Genomic DNA, 12,309 nt, shown 5'->3' on the forward strand with positions numbered 1-12,309 from the left:
TCATTATGTTGGACATGGAATTATACTTGGGCCTTCTAGGAGATAATGCAAAGGAAACAAATGAAGTATTGTTTAAGAAAAGAAACATACAGGAGTGCCTCTACCCGGATATGCTGCTGGTACAGGGGATGGGCCAGGTCGCTGTGGTGGAATAGGAGGCTGGGGAGATGGTCTAGCAGTTGTGGGTCTATCTAAAAAAATAAAAATAAAAATCACAAACTGAACAGTTAAACACACAAAAAAGGTTATTTTCTTTCTCTCTCATTAGATCTTAATTCTTAAGTTTAGTTTATGGTTATGTAATTTTACATTACATGAAAAATCCAATTTTGCTGTGTTACATCTCTGTAAATCCACAGTGACTCTGGCAACGGTTGTTTTACTTTCTTTGTCCTTTTTATGCCTGACGACTTGAATGTCACTCTGGTATTGCACACACACATATCGGGCTCAGTTCTCTGTTGGCCTGCACTTTATGTATTGATTCACACCACTGCAAAGTAAGTATAAAATACACCAGTCCAGATGGCAGTGTTTTGCACTGAAGTAAATGACCTCACAAGTGTAGGCCAATGTAGAATCAGAACTAGAAAATGACAAATGTATGCATGATATGCTCTGGGACCAAGTCAACTCCACACAGAAGTGGTATAAACTTATAATACTTACACCTATTTTCACAGTATCTTGCACTAATTACATAGTGTAACACCATACTAAATGGGGGGAAATGTGTGTTTATCTTGATACAGATCCCAAACTAAAGTCCCAGCCTTGATCCTACTGAAGACCAGGGCAAAATTCAGTGACCTGTTTGGTTGGTTGGTTGGTTTGCTTGTTTGTTTTAAAGAGAAACAAATCTTCTGGCATTTTTCTTTCTATGACTCATTTTTTAGCATGTGCTTAACTTAACATGTATATTCATTAAGACTGCTCATGGGCTTAATTGCTTTGCCTACCACTAATAAGGCCTCTATCCAGCAAAGTGAACTCCTAAGCTGTCCCTTCAATATGCCTAAACGTCAGTGTGGTAAGACCAGAAGTTTAATGCTTTTTCTCTTAGTTGCCAGTCTCAGAAGACATCCCAGAGTTTCCACAAATTTGTATTTTTCAATAAAAAGACATTTAGAAAATCCACAAACAGGTCTAGTGAAAGGCTCTATAGTCTATTACCAATTCCCTAAAATATCCCATCCCTTCCAAAATTACATTTTGCACTAGTTACCTATGTACTCAGTGTTGCTTGGAATTGACTTGGCAGGAAATATGACATTATGGGGTGCTACATCATTGTTGGATGGAGGAGGTTCATAATCATCACTGTCATGTCCTGGTTCATCAGTTGGTGATTCATAGTCGGCGTCTTGTTCCTGTTCCTCATCTGGGCTTTCATAATCATCTTCTTCTTCCTGCCATATGCAAGTGAAAAACAGACAATGATTATATACTACATAACTTAATGCAGTGAGCTTGTGTTTTTTATATGGTAGTATCTTTCATCGTGCAGGATACCAAATTTTATCACCGGCACTCAGGGATTGTTTCATCCCTTCATCAAATGAAGTGATGGAGTGTGTCAACAGTTACACAGAGCATAACACAGCACCGCAGTTTAGGATAGGAAAGGAATATCCTTTTACAATAGGAACTCCAGAGGAAACTTAACAAGAGAGAGAGTTACTTAGTTGATTTTTTTTTTCTCTCTAGACTCTCATACCAGAGCCATCTCCCAAGCCACTAAGATTAAAGAAAGTCACAGGGGATGTACAGGACCTCAGTTTTATATCTCATCCAACCGATGTTAAAAGGTGCCTCCTAGCACCAAGCTGGGGCAATCATTCAGTGGTGCACTCTTCCTTAATGCTCCTTCCTGTGAAAGCAGGTCTTTGTTAGGGGCTTTGTAGCCCCTAATGCAGGCAATTATGTGGTTCTGACCCAGCCCAAATAGGTATAGTTTGTGAGATCTGATAGGACAGTGATGGGCAACCTGCAGCCTGCGGGCCACATGCAACCCATCGGGATAATCTGATTGCGGGCCACGAGACATTTTGCTGATGTCGACCGTCCACAGGCACTGCCCCCCGCAGCTCCCAGTAGCCGGGGTTCTCTGTTCCCAGCCAATGGGAGCTGTGGGGAGTGGCACCTGCAGGCAAAGGGGCCTCGGGGATGTGCTGTCCCTGATCTAGAACTTGTCACTGATCTGTAAATGGTGTAATATTCAGTGTAATTTCTCACCAACCTAGAGGATGGAAGTTTCAAAAAGGCTGAGAACTGGGCTAACTCTGCTCCCACTGAAGTCCATGATAAAACTCCCATTGACTTCAAGGGTGTAGAATTAGGCCAGCACTGAGTGCTTTTGAAACTCCCAGCACATTCTCTTCTTTCCCCTTCTGTTGGGAGTGTATAGCACAGGAATTGATGGAGCTTAAGGGAACAGAGAATCTGCTTTGAGTGTTAAGTGATCTAAAACATGATTCTTACAAATGAAGACCAGCCTTCTTCCTCTTCTTGACAGCATCCTGTGTAAGAAAACATAACCGTGGACCTGTTAGCACATGTTGGCTTCAGAGTACCAAAGCCTCATCAGGTAAAAAGGCACTAAGTTTCACAAATAGCGACCATTAGAGAATCAAAATAACAGACCAGTTTGCCCAAGGAGAGGGATGTGTCCAGCTCCCATGGCAGCCAACAGGAATTATGTGCTCATATTTGCAGTTACCTTCTGGTTGAAGGGTATTAGTTGAACATCCCATGTGTGTCATGATTTCTGCTGTGACCGAGGCTATGTCTACACTGCCAAGTTTTTTCGCCAAAAGTTATACCACTTATATTAAAGTGCTTTAATTAAACCACTGTTGCATGTCCTTGCTATGCTCCTTGTGTCACTGGAGTGCATCCACACTAGCAGCTCTTGCAGTGACACAGAGAGCAATGCACTGTGGTAGCTATCCCACTGTGCATCTGGTCGCAGGGTGCTTTGGGAAGGGTTTGCAATGCCTCATGTGGCAGGTACAGTGACACATGATGCAGGTTTCTCAATCCCATTGTTCCATGGGCATCCTACTAGATTGCTAGATGCTTTTCAACTGAAGTGTGTGGGGGAGAGTGTGTGACAGGGAGTGTGAGAGATGGAGGGGACGGGGAAGGAGACAGACAGTGTATGTTGCCGGAGAGTGAGTGTGTTAGTCTCTAAGGTGCCACAAGTACTCCTGTTCTTTGTGTCAGCATGCTGTCTCCTAAGTTCAGACATCTGTTGAAAGCAACCTGTTCTGAGGCAGGGGGAGGGGAAAACCCTGACATCAGCCCCCCACCTCTCTCCCTGGCTCTGCACAGCACATAGTATGTGTGTGTCTGTCTCACACACACACACACACACACACACACACACACACACACACACACACTCTCTCTCTGCCTGCCTGCCATTATGTTCTTAGTGGGGGAGACAGCAGGAGCATTCCATGTTAATCATTTGCTTTGTGTCCTGCAGCAGAGCATCACAGCACACCAGCTGTCAGAATGGAGCTTTGAAAGGGGAGGGGCACATGCCTTCATGGCTGCTGAGTTCAAAACAATGAGCAGAGCGGTCACTGCAGGCATTGTGGAACACCTCCAGAGGTCAATTACAGTGATAAAAGCAAGCAAGGTATTTACACTGGCACTTTGGGGATAAAATCTTTGGACATGCTCGTCGAGGGGGTTTTATTATAGCGCTTTAACAGGAGTTTCCTCGCAAAATGTGCACACCTCTGCTGTTTCATGACCAAAAGCTGCCTTTTGGCAAAAAAAACTTGGCAGTGTAGACCAGGCCTGAGATGTGTCCTACCCTTCAAGATTTAAATGCTAGTTGAAGAATAAAGCATTCAGAACTGACTCAGCTGTTAACCTCTCATCCCATGCTTTATCTTGTTGCTAATATGGAAAGTTGGGTGCAGAGCTGGGCAATTTTTTTTATTCAAATACTAGTTTTTTCAACTGAAAAGCATTTTGGGGGGGGTCTCTGTACATATTTGTATATTCTGGTCCAATCTGCAAATAGTTTTGGCTGAAGGGAAAAAAAAACTTCAAGAAAATTGTTTATTTCAACAAAATGAATTTTGACTTTTTTATTCACCAAAAATTTTGAAGAAAAATTTAGTTTCAGTTCAAATCTGAATGGAGTTTTTTCCAGAATTTTTTCAGTTTGGTCCCTGAACAAACAATCCATTATTGGCTCCGCTCTAGTTAACCCATTTTCAATAGAACCAATGGGGGAGTAGTAACCCGTGGAAGTACAGGTGCTCTTGGCCCAGCTAGTAAAATGTTTAAAATGGAAGCTCAGTGCAGGGAAGCCATGTGGAAGCTGCTTAGCCCCTAATGAAGTCTAGCTGCAAAGAGAGGAGGACATTGTGCCTTAGAGGTTCAATAGTCACATAAATGCTCCCAGATTGCATCTCTCTCTCTCCATTTTTCTTCCCCCCATTGTTCCTCCATCCCTGCTATTAAAACATCTTTTTGTTAGCTCTCCAGCTTGATGTTCAAGGGGAAATTTGGAGCATCCCCTTGCCAAGAAAACATATCCAAGGACTTTTCTGGCCCAACTGTACCTGTTTACAGAACCTTGTTTTACTCAGTCTAAGAACTTTATTGAATTAAGGTATCAACTAGTGTAATGTTCCTTATTTGGTAACAGACACAACCCAAGCAGTTCTAACATGAGATTGCATCACTCTGCACACACCCCACCCACATCCTGCTGGCATGTGCTACTCCCAAGTCGATTAAAGGCACCATCTACAATAGCCTCCAGCATTTGGGTGTGTTTGGATCTGAGGTTTTCCTTCATACTCATCTCTAATATCAACAATAATTTAGCTCATTAAATTACAGTTAATCCTGAAAGTTCTTGGACAGATGTATTATCCAATGTAGAGCTAAACTCAAGGTAGATGAGATCTATGAGCATAAATATTTATAAGAGAATTTTTGAATGAAGACAGTTGGATGGCAATTACTGTAAATAAACCGTACAAGCAGCTAATTAATATTTTAATCTTTTCAAATACTATGTGTATTTAGATAGCAAGTAGATATTTACCTGTATTGTCAGCAAACTTCTGCGTCTGGGTCCTGTGATGACATTACAAATTTTTTTCACATTTTAATGATTATGAACTAAATATGTCTACGTTTAGTAAAAGCTATAGTATAATTAGAGTTGAAAATAGTCTTCCATTATACAAGTGAGCTTGATTTTGACCCTCTTCCCTACTAACTTTTGCCAAAAAGCTAAAAATAAACTGCCTGAAGTTTCATAAAGCTGATCCTAATCCAGGCTAGATTATTTTGAAAAAAGTTTGAGGCACATTAGTGTGTGTGTGTGTGTGTGTGTGTATGTGTGTGTGTGTGTGTGTGAAATGTTTGAGAATTTTGGCATCTCATCTCATTTTCTGAGCCTTCGTCTATGTGGCCCATTAAAGTCAGTGGGAAATATTCACTGTCATACAGTTAAGTACATAAGTGCTTTCAGGAGTGGGGCCTACTCTGGTCATACTTAATTTTGATCAAGTTTGGCCTAAAAACTCCACAGCCTTGCACCTGTGGTCAATTGCACAAGTAGTTAATTACACATGTACAAAGTGGTTGTAAAACCATGCTACCCAGATCATGATGATGATGCTCTATAGTCATTTTGCACCAGTGGCAATCAGGGCTAGCTCCAGGCACCAGCGCAGCAAGCAGGTGCTTGGGGCGGCCAAGGGGAAGGGGCGGCACGTCGGGCTGTTCCGCAGCAATTCGGTGGCAGGTCCCTCTCGGAGGGAAGCACCTGCTGCCAAATTCCCGCCGAAGAAGAGCTGCCGCTGGAGTGCCACCTATCACGATTGGGATCGCGGCTTTTTTTTTTTTTTCCACTTGGGGCGGCAAAAACCCTGGAGCCAGTCCTGGTGGCAATGACTACAAAAGGCGTGGGGCAATGGGAAGCCAGGGGACTCCAAATGTGGGATTTGGCAAGGACCAGTGCATTTTGCTAATTTCAACCAAGGTTTATAGGATAAATAATTTAGTTAATAGTGGTTATGTTTATATTGTGGTGCCTACTGCATTTATAAAATCTGTACTGTCTAAGAGGGCTCAATGTCAGGGGCTACTCTCATCAGCTGGGGAGCAGGAGGGAGACACCCACATGTAGGGTTGAAGGGGTTAGTTTGGGGATTAAAGGGTCCATTGTGAAGTCTGGAGTTACTATTTTAGCTATTGTAGCATGGCAGTTGTGTTTTCATAATACTCCTTTCTTTATGGTGACTCCAGTACAAAAGGTTCCTCAAATGACCCATTAAGAACCTTTTCTTGAACTCTCCATCCCAAGAATCCCATCATGGATGTTTAGGGACTGGTGACTTGAAAAATAAAATTCAGAGAGAAATTCAGCCAAATTTATCATAGTAGCTGAGATATTTTTCAGAGCTCTGTAGAACATTTTGACAAATTATCAATTAAAAATTATCTATTAAATCACCTGAACAGCTTAGAAAACTCTCAAGCAATAATGAATGAGAGATTCCATATTTTATTAAAATAGAACACAGACCCTCACTATATTAATAACTTTGCTAATTTTTGAACCTGCTGATGCTCATTCAAAAATATTCAAAATAAATCTAAAGCAGTCTCATGCCTTTTCTTACCAAAGATGTAATATCAACATCCTCTAGAGACATCTCCTATTAAGGTTTTCTTAATTTTATCCATCTGAAATATAGTATACTGATATACCATTTACTTGTATATTACAATGTATTATAATTTTTATTTTGTTTTATTCTTTACAATTTGTCTTTAAAGCACACCTCTGATAGGATATTTACATTAATATTAGCACTATAAACAGCAATAAATAATTGTAATTAGCTTAACTTGCCAAAATATGGCCCAGTGTTATAAACACTCATGCACATGAGTAAATTTGCTCACATGAGTAGTGTGACTGAGCTCAATTGGATTGCTCAATCTGAAAGTCCTTGTAGGTTTGGGCTCTTAATGAGGTTGTACTGTATGAATAAGAATAGAAAGAAATTGAAATTCCTTTTTATCATGTTTTCTGAGACTGATTTTGCTATTAAATAACACTGGAGATCTTCTGTTAGCTCAAATGGAAAATCATTCTGAAAAGTTTTGTCTTAATAGTTTGCAAAAGAAAAAGAGGACTGAAAGGTTTACTTACCGTTTTGGGAAGAAACTTATTCTTCCCTCGTTCCTATTGATTTCTTGACTTAACTTACTTAGAATTCTGTTTTAAAATAAACAAACAAAAAAACCTCTTATACAAAAATGATTTCCTTAATACCTATCTCCTCTTCTTTTAGTTCAATGCTGCTTTAATTGTTTTTTTCACTTATTTGCTTTTTCTTTTCTTTTTTTAAATTTTATTTTCCTTCCCCTTCCTTTTGGGTAAATAAAATGTATGAATGCAGTGTAGTATACTCTGCTGCATCACTCGGGTGGTTGATATCTATTCTTATCTCTATGCCTAATGCACTATAATATTTTCATTGTCAAAAACAAAATGGCCAAAAAAATTGAAACGTTGGGAGGGAGCACACATGAGAATGGGATGCCATGTAATATAATGCTGATTGGTTAAGCATTATCTCACTTGGGTGATCCATGAAGAGGTGAACAGCAAATGCTTCTGCAGAGAAACTTGTGGAGGGGACCCTGGGGCAGAGTGGTGGAGTCTTGGAGGGGCTTTCAATGAACCAGAGGAAGTAGGGGCTGAATGAAGGAACTGCTGAGGCTGGTGACATCACAAAAGGTGGGGAGCCTCTGGCAGGAGTGGTTGGTCCAGGTGAGAGATGGAGAGTGAATCTCAAAAGAGGGAGATTTGGGAATGGTGATGGGGCATCATAGGGAACAGGGAACCAGAGGGTCAGAAAGAAGGTCTGGCTGGACTTGCCTGGGGGTAGGGGCTACCTGAGGAAGGGTGGCAGGGCTTCAGCTTTCTGCCCTGGGCCCCAGTGAGTCTAATACCAGTCCTGCTTGGTGGACCCCCCTGAAACCTGCTCGTGGCCCCCAGGTGGCTTCGGACCCCTAGTTGAGAACTGTTGACCCAGATTACATGGAGGTACCTTGAGTTCTGCCCCCTTCTGTCAGGGGCCAACCAAACAGAGTCTTGACTTTTTACAGTCATAATTGTTATATCTGACACACCTACATGAAAAAAAGAACTAGAAGTAGGTTGGATGTTTTTAATTATGTCAAAATTCAAGTCTTAAAAAGTGTTTTCAGCATTTGTGGGACTTTCCTAAGGTTATTTCCTGACCAAAGGCATAAGGTGAATTAAAAATAAGACCATGACTCATCACAACTGTACAACGGTCTTTAAAACAAAATAAAATATTCAAGGGCAGGTTCACTACTGACGTTAGCTAGCACAGCTCTGTTGACTTTAGCAGAGTTGCATCTGCTTACATTGGTGGTGAATTTGGCCCTGAGTCTCAGGGTAGCTCTCGCAAAGGCAGCGAGTAAAAATTACTCTCTTGGCTTCCATGGATTCTTGGGTTATTGTTTACTTTACATCATGAGCAATATTTGCATATCTGCTCCCAGGTAAAATGTCACTCATGTGACCCATCCCTAATGCTTAGCCTTCAACCCTGGGTGGCAGGGCTTCAGCTTTCTGCCCTGGGCCCCAGTGAGTCTAATACTAGTCCTGCTTGGTGGACCCCCCTGAAACCTGCTCGTGGCCCCCAGGTGGCTTCGGACCCCTAGTTGAGAACTGTTGACCCAGATTACATGGAGGTACCTTGAGTTCTGCCCCCTTCCCTGCTCACAGTGCATAGTTGCCAAGTATGTATGTGGCAGCAGTTCACCAGAGGGGGAGCAGGTCCTCACACTGTCGAATAATCACTCCTAACTCTTCTTATCCTGTCCCTTTTCAGCCAGATTCACCTAATCGGGATCCCTTCCACGAACAGAAGCAGACAGGATAATCTGGCCTATGTCATGTCCAGCATTTGCAGGCTGTGCCAAAAATATTCATATATATATTCAATATTTTGGGGGCTGAGACACTATGACATATGTAATTTTTCAGTAGTGCATGTGTGCAGCATTAGGGATGGGTCACATGAGTGACATTTTACCTGGGAGCAGATATGCAAATATTGCTCATGATGTAAAGTAAACAATAACCCAAGAATCCATGGAAGCCAAGAGAGTAATTTTTACTCGCTGCCTTTGCGAGAGCTACCCTGAGACTCAGGGCCAAATTCACCACCAATGTAAGCAGATGCAACTCTGCTAAAGTCAACAGAGCAAGTGTCAAATAGTAACTTAGGATAATTAATATTACTTTATCTGAAAAATTAGAAAATGGAGTCATTTGAAGTCATGGACACCCAGCCAACCACCCTGCTACAGTGGGGAAGTGTGATGGATGATGCCGGAAAGCATTAATATTTTCAACCTTCCTTTTCTGCAAGCACGAGTTTGGAGTTTTCTGATTTTTGTGCAGATTTAACACTTGCCCTTTTTAGAATCCCACAAGCAATATCCTTGTTTAAAAGGGATTTGGGTTGGATATGTCTGACATCCTCCCTAACACAAGCTCTAAAAAGCAAGGAAATACCAAGTTTCAGAAAACCTCTTAATTGTGTCAAACAGCCTGTCTCCATGGAGCAACAGACTCTTCATCTTCACAAACTACTTCCTTCTGCTGTAACTGATAAGGAAACTGACTGCACCCAGCCTTCTCCTCACCCTTAGCATATAACACATACAACTTTACGCACAACCTCAGCAACTATTCCGGGGTAATGTATGTAGACAGGGAAGATATGTTGTGTGTTTGCAGGGAACAGGATTTGAAAACTCATTAGTATGGCAAACTTTTTCTTTTATGAGCAGTTCTCTTTTTTTATATATACTCTCTTTGGGAGCAGTTTATATTTTCCATTTCTTTTCAGTTTAAGTAGCAAAACAAAGCATCCAGTCTAGCTCCAATAATCTCTATCTAGTCAGAACATCAAAGATACTGGGATTTCTGGCCATGGAGCGCTTGCAGCACTGATCCCCACATTGGCTGCAGAAGGAATTTTCACCGAGCAAAGATTGCAGGACTTGGTGAGCAGTTTGCTCATCTCATCTTGCTGGAATAAATTCATTACTTGCTGCTTCAAGCACTTCCTGCTATATCATTCTTCTCAGATGAAAAATGTTTTTCCCTATATATAATATTGACATGATCTTTGCTTCTTTCCTTGTTTCTTTGTAGCCCTCCATCTGTCTGTATCCATCTGCTGTTGTTGTATACTCTTTGAGGTAGGGACAGTCTTTGTTCTGCATTTTGTACAGTGCCCAGCACAATGGCCTCTTGGTCCATGACTAGAACTCCTAGGCATCGTAATAATAGAAATAATTCATATATCACAAGCCTTCAGCCAAGGCTTAGCAATGACATGAACAAAACATTGCTTGCTTGCTTTTTCTGAGAACCATGTGCCCTTAGCAACAAATGTTTTTATAGAACATTCAGGCACAGAGACAGCTGGGTCTGCAGCTAGGTAAGGAAGGAAGTATCAAAACCACACTGCTTTTTGAGATGGGAGTAGTGGGTGATAGGACAGGATAAGGCCATGCAGCAACACTTGCAGAAAATGTTACTCTCAGACCATTCTTTCTGCCTTCACCACCAGCCGCTCATCTTAGAATCGGAAGGAAGTTGAAACAAAATCCTCTCAAACCAGCTTGTTTGCCTAATTAACTTCAAATGTTGTGAGTATAAGCAGAGTCCAGCCCAAGAATATTGGGGCCAGAGGTAGGAAGATACATGAGGGAGCTGGGGGCAAAGTCCTACACTCTGGAAATCCCATTCCCTGGGCACAGTGAAGAGAGTATCTGACCTTCTGCCACCTGTGCACTGCCCCTGGATAACAAGTTCTGCAGGGCAGACACAATAACATTATATTGCGTTCAGAGTTCACTGAAACTCCCAGCTATCTATTCTGTTTCTCCTGCTTCTAGTGAGCATACATGCACGTTAATCCCAGAACATACATTTTAAAAAGATTGGTCTTTTTTGGTCCCTCAATTTTTGGCACTCAACTTGAGACCATATGCTTTGATGGACAGTCAGCACTTTCTGAAAATCAGGCCACTTTAAAGTTTCTCAAGTTGAGCACCCAAAATAGAGGCATACAAATATGAATTCACATAGGTGAAGACCTTCTCAGGAATTCTGAAGGTGCCATTGGATTCTGTATGCATTAATTGAGAAGAGACCAAGCTGCAGACTTCAAATCTGGGTTTTGATTCAGCCTAATATAGGGACATCAATTGCCACCCCCCCCCCAGCCTCTTTGTTCTGTATAAAATGCAGCATATCCTCCCCAGTCTTACAGTACCTACTCTGAGTAAAGAATGCATTTTCTGAGTGTTTACAAGTAAATCTGCCAGTTTGTGTTTGAAATTAATACAAAATTTTTGAATAGACCAATTTTATATCTGTCAGAATAATGTGAATTATCTTAAAAAGAAAATAACACTTCAAATGTCCCTATAATTAAAATTAATTGAAGTGTTTATGCATAGCGTATATTCATAGAAATTACTTTACAACTGAGCAAAGTTATTAATGATTGATTTATGTAATTGTTAGAATTTTACAGGCTACAGACAGAGGTAAGTCGACAGCTTGGAAAACTCTTAAGTAGGACCATCGTGACATCATTAGCAATTGTTTGGGTTACCTCTCTTCCTCTACTGCTGATTTGCATACAACAGTTCTATTCCTTGTAATGAGTCAGTGGCATGAGGCAGACAGAATATGTAGCAAGAGTTCTCACAAGCACATGACTTGTAGCTGACAGTTACTTCTCCTTAAAGGTTCCATGGCTGCATGCTAGCTTAGACCATCTCCCAGTGGCACTGATGCCTCAGCTTCACTGCCCATTGAGGCACTTCTGCAAGATAAACTGAGGCAGGACAATAATGGAAGACCTTGATGCACAGAGACATTTTAACCCAGGGACTGGTCTCCTCCTAATCTCCTTTCACTTAATACTGGCCTTTACAACATAGTCTTATATACCACTTGGTTGTCTTCCACTATTCTGGTGTACCATAGAATCTGCCCTTAAAAGTTAACATTTTGAAAAATGATGTAAAGTTGATACTCCATAACTTCAAATCATTAAAAATATCACATGCAACATTCTCTTGGGTTTCTTGCTTAGGGTTCATGTATGATATTTTTGAAAATTATTAAAAAGCCAATTAGACAGCAAATTACATTAACATGTGACTATACAAAGGTAACAAAATTATAATTGT

At 41.1% G+C, this 12,309-nt stretch overlaps 1 protein-coding gene across 1 annotated transcript in view; it reads right to left on the minus strand.

Annotated features, from left to right (window-relative positions):
• The window catches only part of LCP2 (lymphocyte cytosolic protein 2), a 52,587-nt gene that overhangs the window by 16,065 nt on the left and 24,213 nt on the right, over positions 1–12,309 (minus strand). Inside the window, exons 4-8 of the mRNA XM_034779848.1 lie at positions 7,202–7,267; positions 5,078–5,109; positions 2,482–2,519; positions 1,226–1,409; positions 91–191 (exon numbers count right to left, since the gene is read on the minus strand). Of these exons, the coding sequence (XP_034635739.1) occupies positions 91–191; positions 1,226–1,409; positions 2,482–2,519; positions 5,078–5,109; positions 7,202–7,267 (421 nt within the window). The remainder of the gene's footprint in view (positions 1–90; positions 192–1,225; positions 1,410–2,481; positions 2,520–5,077; positions 5,110–7,201; positions 7,268–12,309) is intronic.

Source organism: Trachemys scripta, chromosome 8 (assembly GCF_013100865.1).
Source record: "Trachemys scripta elegans isolate TJP31775 chromosome 8, CAS_Tse_1.0, whole genome shotgun sequence".
Taxonomy (NCBI): Eukaryota; Metazoa; Chordata; order Testudines; family Emydidae; genus Trachemys; species Trachemys scripta.